Source organism: Camelus bactrianus, chromosome 5 (assembly GCF_048773025.1).
Source record: "Camelus bactrianus isolate YW-2024 breed Bactrian camel chromosome 5, ASM4877302v1, whole genome shotgun sequence".
In the NCBI taxonomy this organism is placed as follows: domain Eukaryota; kingdom Metazoa; phylum Chordata; class Mammalia; order Artiodactyla; family Camelidae; genus Camelus; species Camelus bactrianus.
In genome coordinates, this window is record NC_133543.1 from 22,657,002 (window position 1) to 22,669,968 (window position 12,967).

General features: G+C 39.0%; 1 protein-coding gene across 9 annotated transcripts in view; it reads right to left on the reverse strand.

The window, feature by feature from the left end:
- NCKAP5 (NCK associated protein 5) overlaps positions 1-12,967 on the reverse strand; it is a 918,990-nt gene that overhangs the window by 90,578 nt on the left and 815,445 nt on the right. For all 9 annotated transcript variants that reach the window (XR_012506967.1, XM_045508840.2, XM_045508844.2 and 6 more), the window contains one exon: positions 7,275-7,353. Coding sequence is in view for 8 of the 9 variants with exons in the window: in XM_045508840.2 (XP_045364796.2) it covers positions 7,275-7,353 (79 nt within the window). In the remaining variant the exon portion in view is untranslated. The remainder of the gene's footprint in view (positions 1-7,274; positions 7,354-12,967) is intronic.

Genomic DNA, 12,967 nt, shown 5'->3' on the forward strand with positions numbered 1-12,967 from the left:
TTTTGTTAATGTAGGTACTGGGGATTGAACCCATGACCTCGTGCATGCTAAAATACACTCTACCACTGAGCTATACTCTGCCCCCCATCCATCCTTTGACATGAATACCTGACTACTCATCACAGCCCACCAGTCATGAGGAAACAGTATGGAGACTGGTGCATTTGGTTGGTCCAGGGCTAAGGGAGAGAAATGAAAATGTGCTTCTATTTTAAAAGTCCAAGCATAACCATCATAGTGATTGGATGGGCACTTCTTGTTGTGCTAGTCTTCAAGAAAAAAATCTCCATAGTCCATGTACTGTCTGTAGGATGAAGTTTAAACATCTAGGCCTGGCTTTTGAGGTCTCCACAGTCCGGGCCCATCCCACAAAACCACCTCTATCTATACCTCATCCTCAAGAATGACCCTCTACTCCAGGCAAGCCGACTCCCCTTCCCTACTGTGTGCCGTATTCCTGTCTCCAGCCCTTTGCTGTTTCCCTTGAGCTGAAGGACATCTCTGTCCTCCTTGCTGATGAAATCCTACCTCTTGGGAAGGTGGTTTCCAAACTTTGCTGCATATTGGAATCACCTGGGGATCTTTACAAAATACTAGTGCCTGGCTCCCGTCCCTAGACCTTGTGATTTAATTGTTACGGGTTGTGACCTGGGCATCAGCATTTTTAGAGCCTACCCGGACGATTCTGAAGTGTTGCAAAGTTTGGGAACCACTGGCATAAATGGCAAATGCTCTTAAATTTCAGTATCCTACTCGCCCACTCTTGTCTTTTCCTTACAGATGAACACCGACATTCCTGGCTTCACTAAAGGCAGGCTCCACACCCTGCTCTGTGTGCTCACATGTTTGCAGAGTGAGCCTCTATCTTACCAGTGATCACATTGCATCAGACTTGTTTGTTTGCTTTTCTGTTTCTCTACTAGATTGGAGCACACAGCATGCAGGAACTGTGTCTTATTCACTTCCACAGCCCCAGGCTCTAACCCAGAGCATGGCCTGGAGAAAATGCTCAATATAGGTTTGGTGAACTAAATAGAACTCAGCTCCCTGATGCAATCTAGACAGCAAATATGTTATAGAAATAAAAAAAGGCAAAATTTCAACTCTCAAAGTCTACAATTCTCCCTCTCTCTAGTGAAGAAACAGAGAAAGGGAATCATAGACTAGAATTTAGTTTGCTTATATATACAGAAGTCTCCACCAAAGCCTTAACTCATGACTACCTCTGGTATTCAAAGGAAAGCCCTCATAAGGAGCAAGTTGACAGACGACAAAAACAAAGGACCAGCCACAGGGAGTGAGATACCAGAAGGGTGATATGTAATATTCCAAGCACAGGACTTGGTACAAAGTAGATACTCAATGGATGGAAATTAATACTACCATTTCTAGTCCTTGGTCAAAAGGACACAGTCCTTTTCCATGTGTCCACCTTCAAGACTGGTGGAATGGATATTTCAGGTTGCCAGATGCAAAGCTCCCTCTTTGTTTCTTGGAGTTATAAACAGGTAAACTCAATGCCCCCACAATAGAAACTTCCTTGCCTGAGCTATTACTCTATGGTACCTCTTAGATGTCATTTGTATATTTGGAAAGCAGAATGTTATCATCCTGGGAGGTATTAATATAAGATCCAAATTATATAAAACTGCTCCATCCTATTCCTCACCTGCAGGTATGATTATCTAAGTCGTTTCCAGTTTAGTGCCAGTCTTAGTCGTCAACAGTCTCTCAAAGTTGTTTGTGAGGGCATCTGCACTTCCCACTCGCATTTTGTTTTGATCATCAATAGCTCACTCTTTCTACAATTAAGCATGCTATTCAAAATGTAACATCTGACTCAAATAGTCTTCCACTCAACAAGCTGTGAAAGTCTGAACAACTTTCTGAGATGTTTTAATTTTATTTCTAATATAACTGTCATTTCCTGCACTTTACATTTCTAAATTTTTTCAAATTTTCCCAGTGGGGAAAATTAGTAATATTCTTGAAATAAGACAGATAATTATCAAGGGCTTTAATTGGTTGGCAGCTACAGTACTGGAAGCCCTGGTGCCCCGTTGGTTTTAATTTTAGAGAAAGGAAAATTCTAGATGCACTGTATTCCATTGAAGATTTATTTGAACCTCTACATACTTTGTGAATGACCAATTATATATTTACTCATAAATACGGTGGTGGCAAACTAATCCAAGTTCAATACATTTTCTCAAAAAGTTACTCAAGGTTAACTGCACAAATAGAGAACAGTGGTAGTTCAGATCATGCAAAACAGAAAGTAGGCATAAATCATTGAAATTAATTATATCTTTCCCACCAACTCTCCAAATTTATTTTCCTTTGGCTTTCTTAAATGACAGTGAAAATTTGTTTGTGTTCCTATCAAGGAGATAACCTTGGTAGGGGTAAGCAGCAGACTGAGATGGCTACATGTTCCCTAATATTCATTCTCTCTTTCTTCCTGAGTTAAAAGAACCTCTATTTTTTCTTTTCTTTTTTTTTTTTTTTTTCTCCTTTCTGGACATATGGCCTTCTGCCTGGAATAATGTTTTCCATGCTATGTGACTCAGCACCAGCCCCTGGGCTGACAGCAGAAGGATGGGTCAACTGCTGGAAGTGTTCTTAAGGAGATGAGCCACAGCCCTCCTCATTCCTTCGTCATTCCTGCTGGTTGGAAAGTGGACATAAAGGATGGTTTTCAACAGCCATCTTGAACCAAGAAGTGACCTTGGGAATGGAAATCATGTGAAGCAGAGAGACAAGATAGGAGCCTGGCACTGTCCTATCAGCTTGGACCTCCCTCTGGACTGTCATGTGTGATGGCGAGAAATTTCTATTCTTATTTAAACCACTGTACTTTTGGGTTTTCTTCACCCTTGTCTTAACCTAACTCTATTGGTACTAATACTTAGAGAAATCCAGTCTTATATTTAAAAATAATCATGGGCTGGATAATTCAAAGTATATAATCCACGTATGGACAACAACTGTTGACCATACTGTATTGGGATTTTAATACAATAAAGTAGGTTCTAGAGTTCCTTTCATTCAAATGCAATAAATACCTAGGTCCTGGCTCTTATTCTCCATGAAACTGAGGTACTTGATTCGAGAATCTGTGAGGCCCTCCCCTTTCTATTTTGAGAAACCACAGCTACAGACACTGTGGCATCAGGCCAGGCCTTCTCTCCTCTGCTGGGTGAAGAAGCTGCCACATTTGCTGACCCTCACTGCACCTGGTGTATAGATTCCTTGACAGTGATAACCATGTATCATTTGACTCCTTTATCCCTTCTACCTCTATCAAACTCCACACTGGACCATTATTACCATGGATTAGGTGCTTTATGGGTAGATGGTATAAGGTTGTAAGAACCAGGTCTATGTCTTACAGAGGTAAAAATGGCCATGGTACCAGCTGATCCAAATCTTCTCTATTTGACTCAGCATAATCTTGTCTCATTTCTTCCCCTTCAGGCAGGCCATCTCTCAAAAGTAGGCTTATAGGACAAGGTAACTCAATGTCCCCCAGCATGACTTCTTGTGCTATACATTGTCTGAAATCAGGTTAATTCCTGTCCTTTCTCCTTCACCCTATAATTTGCTCAAACCACTGATGTGAGTGCCTGAAACTTTAGCTCCCAAGAGTAGCTCTTAACTAGAGGTAAAACTTTTCTTGAATCTTTGTTAAAATGCAAACACATGACCTGAAAAAAATACCTGTTTAATCCATGGCTCCACTGACATGAGTTAGTTCCCTAGCTTAGCTAGCTAAAGCCTAGGAAGGAAAAGGAGTAACAAAGTGAAATCCCTTGGGAAAACAGAAATAAGGTGGTTTATGGTCTGTTAAGTAAGTCAAAGGGGGTACTTATTGAGTATCCATTACCCTCCTGCTAATGCATTAGCTGCTGGCTAAGACTAGTTTGGGGAGGGATGGAAGAAGGATAGGAAGAGCCCTTGGAGACAGTTCTGCAGGTGGCAGAACACCAAGGCCACTTCACAGAGCTAACCAAAGAAAGCTCGATCCTCAAGATCCTCAGGACTAGATCATGTCCCTTGTCACAACCTCTGGTGGTGGGAGCCAGAAGAGCTTCTTTAGAAGAGACCAGGAGTACACCCAGCCAATAGGGGGAGAGGAAACTAATTTCATTCAACCATGGGGCACTGGAACATTTGTCCACTGGGCAACTGGACAGATTGTTCTTTGTAACTCTTTTAGATTTGGGGAAAATACCATGTATCCTTCACTTCACCAGAGTCTACCAGGCAGCCTTGTTTTCTTGGTTAGTTATCATTTAATTCTGCTTGGCTTCTTCCTCAAACTCCTCTAAAGAGTTTTTTTTTCCTTTTTAAAGGAATTTCCAAATCCTTTGCCTCCTCTTAGGAGATAATTTTTGATGCTATCGTTGGCTGATGTTTTTAATATGAGACAATGTTATTTGAATTCCTACTGATCATTTAATCCTATTACATAATTAGTGTAATACGTTGGGTGAATCTATTACAGTTAAATAGCAAGAAAGAACAATTAGAAATATAGCGTTTGTCATCATTTATGTTAATACTTCTATTAAGCTAGTCTATTCATTTGCTTGTTGCTTATTAACATGAAAGTCTGACATTTATTTGGGCAATTTTAAAGAAAAAAATCTAGTTGTATTACTTAACTTAATTCATGAATCTTGAATTTCAATATGGAGTAGGTTTAATTAACAACAATATCTTGTCTTGTGATCAACTCATAACATTTTGATTAAACCAACATGATTATCCTTAACTGCAGAAATGTAAACATTCAGATTCACAGTTTTGCTGATTGTTGCTCTTTGTCAAAGACATTATTTGATGTTTGGTTGGAAGGAGAACATATTTAGATCTGCTCAACTGCTGTGATTGAAAATATTCTATGGTTGTAAACATTGTGGGGACATGTGGCAACACTTAGTGTAGACAAAACGAAGAACACTGGGATTCTCAGGGTGCTAAAATAAATATTTTCAGTTATTTTTGTGCAATAAAGATAAATAACCATTTGATCTGTTGAGTCTCACTTAGTCTTGAAATGGGTGAACTTTGTAAAAGGCCTGTGGTAATATTATCGGTTGGCTAACTCACGGAATATTTTCAACTCTGTTCTCTTTGCTACTTCATGCAGCAAGGGAAAAGCAACATACTGACTTTCCCAGCATCCTTTGAAGCTAAGATTGGCTTTATGACCTGGTTTGCATTGATGATATGTAAAGTGAACTCTATGGGGGGGGATCCTGAAGGAACTTTTCCTTATCCTTTGTGTCCTGAATGTAGCTGGGATGCCTAGAGCGGCAGAAATCACTTTGCAACCAGAAGGGACAAGCACAGGGATAAAAACCAGGGCTTTGGATAACATAGTTCGGCTGCTTCTCCTCTTTTATGTTTGCCTTCCTCCACACTTTCAATTATAAATGATGATTAAATGACTTTAACACTTAAGTAATGGCAAGTCAGTTTTGTTGTTACTTGCTGCCAATAGCAGCTTATTCAGAGAGATCTCCCCCAGTGTGAGGAGATGGGTCTACAATCATGCGAAGATCAAGTCAGTTCTCTGTCAGAAACAGAGTCCAGATTTACTTCCCTGAGAGTCATTTAAATCAGCCCTTTCCAGCAGAAGTCTGTGTGATGATGGAAATGTTCAGACAGACCATACAGAATATGTAGACATGTGGCTAGTGCAACCGAAGAGCTGAATCTTTAATTTTATGTGGTTTTAATTAATTTAAATGGAACCTGAAATAAGTATATGGGACTACTGCCTACCATGTCAAACAGCACAGATCTAAAGAATTGCTAGTCTGTAAAAAATGCTTAGATTACTGTAGCTCTCTTGAAGAAAACTCAGCCTCTACCTTTACGTATGTTACCGTACAAGCTGAAGAACAGCTCATTACGGAAAATGGATGGCTCAGTGGGGCTTTACACAGTGCCATGTTTGAAGGCTGCTGAACATTTAACTTGCATATTGGCTAACTACGCTGAACTGATACCAATTTAAGCTTTTTACATTGACAGCTGTATTGAAGGATGTCTTTCTGAAATAATAATCTTATACAGGCTCCACTCTTTTAGCTGTTTGTTAAGACTTTAGTATTTTCAATTACAAATGAAAAGGATAATAATGATGTGCCAGTCTCATTAAGCTGTGGGGGTACAATAACTCTCTGAGCTAAACTGTAAATTATCGTTGGCAGAAGACTGCTGAGCGTGCTAGAAAATCAGCCACAAAATGTCCCAAGATGGTGCCGGGAGTGGCGGATGCTGAGAGCTGAAAGGGCAGGAGCAATGAACACTGATTCTACCAGAAGCCAGAAAGCTGTGGGGCTGTTGTGCCCCAGAGCCTGGTCTGGAGTACTCTCTACTACACTGAAATGTGATTTGAACACACAACTCTCTCATGCCTGGCTGCTTTGTGTAAAACTAAATGTTCACCATGCTTGCCTTCGCCGCTAGTTTTAGAGCCCAAAGAACAACTAAGTTTGCAAGTGTCCGAGGTGGCCCAGAGCTGTTAAAGTTATCACCTCTTCCATCTCCTGAGAAGGATCGCGGTCACAGACAGCTACTCTATTACCAGTTACCTCCTGGCTGCTGAAAACAGGTCAGCAAAATCCCTTTGTGTCGGAAACTTGAGTTCCCTCAATGTAGGCTTAGGCAAAACTTTAGGAAGGAGCTGACAAGCCAAACTTGCCTCAAGGAAGGGATGCAGAGATGGGACTATCTGTAATCAGGGATCTAACAGAAATGATGAAGAAAATGGGCTGAAGATTTTGGCAGGCGGTATATACCTCATCTACTCAGTTCTATGTGTAAAACATATTCCATTAAAAAAAGACTCAATGTAGGAAAGCCACCACTCCACAGTTTTAACCAACAGGAGTTGCACAAGGTGCTTCCTGAGACAATTATAGAAACTGGATCAATTCAAAGTTGATTTTCTCCTCAGAGAGACATTATTTACACCCAGTCTCATTTTCATTTTATATTGACAAGGCCACACTTCTCATCAGTTTGCACTTCATTCCTCTGCAAACAGCTATGTTTTCTTCTTAGGTTCTCCTTTGACCACTTATTTTATGATAGCTTCCAATGTCTAAGAAGATAAAAGTAGTCATGTTTGAGAAGTTAAAACCTGGTCCCAGTAGGGGGAGGCATAATATGTGGTCTTTAGAAACACGCTGTGTCTGAAATAAGGTCGCATGTAGAAAACATCTCATTTAAAGACATATGGAGACATGCATTTTTACCTATGCTGTGGCTCTGAAATGCAGAATCTGCAGCTGTATCTTCCTCATCCTCTTGCAGGTGTTCACTTGCCTCTTTTATCTGCAGTAACAAGGAAATACTGTGAGTTCTCGTGTATTATATAAAATAGATCGTTTGCAACCCTCAGTATTGGTACCTTCCATAACAAACATGTAGGGGTGTGTGTGTGTGGATGGGGTATGTGTACATATAAGTTTATATTTTCTTCATCCCACTTGTCCTCACTCTATCACTTGGCTTTATTACAGGTTTTAATTACAAGAGCATATTTTCCAGACTATAACTCTGGCTCTGAAAGCAAGGATTTACAGGGTACCTGATTCTATGTAAGACTTTTGAGATAACAGCTTTGGTGTTGTTTTGTTTTTAATATTTAATAAAGTCAGTAACACGGAACTGTTAAGAAAAATTAAAGTCTAAGGAAATATAATTCTTCTAGAGACAGTAACTTCCACCCCAAGTTATTTTAGTAAGAATAAAGAAATATACTCCGATCTCTTGACCCTTTCCTAAAATATAACTCTCTAAGAAAATGTTATTTTGTTGTTGTTCTTTCCATAATGAAATATGAGGCGACTACAATGTGTGCTCAGTGAACTAGAGAGGTGACACATTTATCTAGATTTTTTTTCAGGTCAAAATTCCCTTTACATTTCCACTGGAATATCCAGATGCCGAATGCTATAGCATCAAATGGAACTCTAGCAAGAATCTAATAAAGTCACACTATTTTACAAATGAGAAGTCTGACATCCAGCAAGTTTCCTTAAACACATTGAACTATGCCAGTATAGACTTGGCTGCAAGGTCAAGACGGCTCGAGGTCCTTGGCAGAATGACCCTAACTAGCTCTTTTAAAATACATCCCAGCCAGTTACCTACGCAGCCAAAGATAATCATGTGAACTGTGCCATGAATGCAGTAGGGGTACACTAGAATTTGTCAGTGGATCTGCTCAGGGGCTTGAGTTGAATGCTAACCAACTATTGTTTTATACTTGCAATTTAGAAAGTCATATGCTTGCTTACTGACTTTGAGCTAGATTTCACTTTCTACCTCCTAATTTTCATATATAATGAAATAAGACCAATGATTTACATTCCATGGCTATGGGCCCAATATCAGAATGTAACTGATGCTTAATTCAGACATACTGATAGCCGGAAGATGGCAAACTCAAGGGAGTACGTAGATGGAGACTGAATCCTCACAAGGACAGTATTAAGGGTTGACTATACAGAGGTCATGCTTCGTTGCTTTCTTTCCCCATCAGCTGTCTATTCTGTGGGCACTGTCTTGTTTGTTAGAACTTCCTGAGGGAAGGAAGTTAGAGGATGGAGGAGGAAGAGCTACATCAACCAGTTCTGTATCTGGTGGTGCACATTTATGGATGGCAGATGGAAAAGCTCTACAAGCATCAGCAAGGCTAACGCGTTACTTACTTGCCTTCCAAAGTTGACTTAGCTCTGAGACCTCTGTGTGACAAGGCTACCAAAAGACCTAAAAGGAAGGATACTCCAAACACCTTAATTTCCTTTAGGAATCCAACAGGAACTTTCTACCCTCATTTATAGAAACATCAAGCAAATCTATTTATATTCTTGGCCCATTCCAACACTTACAACAATATGTTCCATACTTCTCCACACCTGTTATGTAAAATAGTATTTCCTTTGGGTGTTTCTAAATCAACTGATTTTATACTTGAAAGGGTGCCATGTTAACCTGCTGGAATGTGGGTGAATCATCATCTCCACCAGCCTATGAAATTCTGAACTAAGGAATCCAATAATTAGAACAAGGCTGTCATCTTGGAGATAAAGGAAAAGAGGCTCAGAGAGGGTTAGTGATCTGTTCAAGGTTACAAAAGGATTTCAGTTTTAGAGTGGGTGGGCACTCCTGACCCCTTTTCATTGCTGTCACTTAATATTTCGGAGTGTGCCATATTGTAATCATCATCCTTTCTAGACCTTACCAAGAACTACTGTATCTTTTTTAGTGTCTGGCAATTAGATAGGTAGGCAGTCTTCCAAATATACATAAACTATATTTTTATTTAAGAGTAGCCAAAAATGCTCTGTGTGTGTGTGTGTGTGTGTGTGTGTGTACAAACGTGTAAGTGCCCTGTTTCTCTCCCCTACTTGTTCCCTAAGCCTTCTCTGGCACTTAACCAGCACCTTTCTCCAAGCATCACATTTAAGAAAGAAAATAAAAACCATCTTGAGGTCCTACCTGTCAGCTCCTTGTTAGAACTTTACTAGAACTTCAGGTGCTTAACAGCAAATGTTAAATGTGGCCTCTTGGGGGTTTATCAGAGGAACTGGGTTTAGACAAGGCCCCTAGTTCCTTATGCTCTCCTGGGCTAATGACTTACAAGGAGCAGATGACCCATGAGAAGAAATTTTGAATTCGAAGGGGACAGATGAAGAATCAACAAAGGAATGGAAAATGGGGGAGTGTCTTAGAATAGCACACTTGTCAGCTCTAATTATCCATACAAATAGATTTCAATGCAAAGTGGTGAGTAATTAAAAAAAATCCATTTGCCTATGGAAATGAGGGGCATAATTTATTTTGGCAGCTGATTCCCCTTGTTAATTATATTTTTCATAAGCTGAAATTAAAATTAATTTTCACTCTTGATTGTACAGTGGCTGGGTGTTGGTGAAAGGTTGTGGAACCTTCCTGGGGGCAAGTGGCCGCCAGCTCAAGATTAAGAATCTGCCGAAGACAGGCACAGGTGGGACCACCTTCTGGTGGCAAAGATGTGAATGCACAGATCGGAATGGTCACAAAGCCAAGAAGTTTGGCTCAGCAAACAATGGTGGTTAGAGATTGAGAATTTTTTCAGCCACTGCTCTACCAGGAACAGATACAAATTAATGTCAGTTGATGTCCCATTTGTTAAGAAGTAGGAGGTGACTCGTAGGCAATAACTCTGGGCTATGTTTGGCTTCAGTTTGCTGTCAGTACTTTGGCCATCTTCTAATGGTGCACCTCTCTGCAACTCTCGTCCATCTTTTGAGCTCTGCAGTTGTAGTCAAGAACTGTACAAAATACCACTCTCTAACAGGTAATCATTAAATGTCACTGTACCCATTATATTCTAGTGACCTCTGCCATTAGAAAAGGCTGAGAGCTTACAAAGGACACAAGAGGAAGAAAGGGAGACAATAATTGGCTGCTGACAAATACATATACACAACTGCAGGACAAAATCCAGAATTTGGGGACACCTTCATTTGGAATTCTGCATAGATTTCTTTCGTGGATCATCCTAACATGAATTTCTTCCCAAGAAAACAGTTTGATGTTAAAGCTCATTGAAAAGGAAAAGAACATAATGAACCTCTGTGAGAGGAGAGGTAATCTTTGGAGGGAAACCTCCTGGAAGGCATTACCTTTAGAAAATGCAGTCATTTAGAAAACTTTGCAGGAGGAGAGCAAAAGCTGCATGCTTCCTATTAGCGTCCAAATAGCATTTAGAACAGGATCGTTCAATTAAAGATGTTAAAATTATAAATTTTTACAGAACTTAATAAGATGATAACAATTTCTGTAATTATTGTCCTATTTTATGCTACTTTATCACCAAAGCACAATTTTAATGGGATTGTATTTGATACTTTTTTATTAGCATATGTGCTTTCTTCAGACTATGTGACACTGGGTAAAGAGAATACTCCTAATTTAAATTAAAATATCTATATTAAAATGGTCATCTCTTTCCAGTGCCTGGTGAAGGTATATGGTCTCGTTAATTCTGTTAATAATTTTTATTTTGTCTGGTGACAGTTACATAGGAGCCTGGAGCTGTCTTCCTTTGAGACTTCTCATTTCAGAAAACTATCTAAACCCACAGGTAGGACGGACTTCCAACATGTAGTGCGTAGAGTGCATTTCTTTCTGACTTATTTACTTAATACTGATGCAATCTTTCCTGGGGATGCCTGTTCCCCCTCTTATAATGATTTTGTATAATTTAAGTAAAAGTACAAAGTAACACGGCTCCTGTCTAAAATACACAAAAATTAGAGCTAAGCGGTCTGAAAATGATGGCGTAAATGGGGACATAAGCCTCTAATTAAGGCTCTGAAAAGAGAAAAAGATTTAATTCAATGAAGCTTTAATGGTACTTTTACACATATTTTAGAATGGCTCTAACAGTCTTGAAAATGGATATGCAGTTACTGGTGAGCCAAGTGGAGGTGTGCTACATGGATGGACTTGCATGTATAGAAATAATCTTTCTATGATCATCACCATAGATTAAAAGGATTTAAATGTCTTATGACCCTCATAAGTGCTTTTAGTCCATTTGTAAAGGGCAAAGGATGGTGGAACATTATAAGATTTTCGAACAGTGATTTTATTCAGAAGAAAGTGTGGTATGTCAAGCATTATCCGCAGCTCTTGTTTTCATCCAAAATAACTACTATGAGGAGAATTCTTAGCCACACAATTCAAAAGCAGCAGACAGAAAATTTACCTTGAACCCTAGTAGGGGAAAATTCCCTTAAACTCTTAATTTTAAAAGGTTCCTGGGTGTTCACATCAATGTGCTACGGTATTAGAACGTATGTTATTTTGCATCTGATTTCCTTCCTATAGAGGCTGATAACATATAATAAATAGGTTTTATTGCTATCCTTTTACTAGTCCCAAAGGGGACTATGGCAATGTCCTTTCTGAAATGAGTAATTTTAGTCTAATCCACACCAATGATTATAGAGATGAAAAAAAAATAAAACATTGCATTTTGCATTTGAAAAAATGACTAGCTGGTCAACTATCTAGGTTAATAATATTCCTCTATATGCAAAAGCTTCCCAGCATGACTAATTTCCTCTCGCGGCTAACTAGAAAAATTAGCATATCCCTATTGATTATGTGTATTTGGGGTGGTTAGGGAATCTTTGTACTTCACAGAAAACAATAAGAATGTTTCTTGCAGATATTCTGGAAGGACCAAAGGACACTTATCACTACACTATAAAAGACTGCAAATGAGAAAGGAAAAGCATAGCAAATTATTTTAGCATTAGGAAGTAATAAAAAAGTAAAAATGAAATTGTAAAAGCTAAACATAGGGATTTTTTTTTTTTGGTACTTACGTACAGTGAAGATATACCCCAAGCTGTCAGAACCACATTAAATGGGGCAGAGTTAAATTGAGTGTCTCTGATAAGGAGCTCCGCCAAGCTATCAGAGTTTGAGATCAGCTGGATTGAATTTCCGGCATATTGCACATTTCCACACGTTTATTCTCTTTCCTTTCAGTGACACTACAAGGGCAGCCCTAGATATGCTTCTAATTTGTGATTTTATAAGGCAAGGGACATCTATGTTTTCAAGAAAGGATGATATCATGGAAGCCAAGAGCAAGAATGGAGGAAATGGAAAAAAAAAACAAAAACTTTTGCAAAGAATGCAGTCTGCATATGACTTCAGAGAGTTTAAAAAAGAGACTTTATAGCTTTTTAGAGTCAAGAGCTATTTGAAAAAAAAATACATTTAAATGTGCATTTGTCTCAAATTAAAGTGAAACTCTAAGGAACCCTAGACATCAGTAAATAATTAAATAATAATTAATAACTAATAATATTAATCATGATTACTTCTAAAATTTCCTCTACTCTTTAGCCACTCCAGAAAAAAATGAATAATTAGTTCA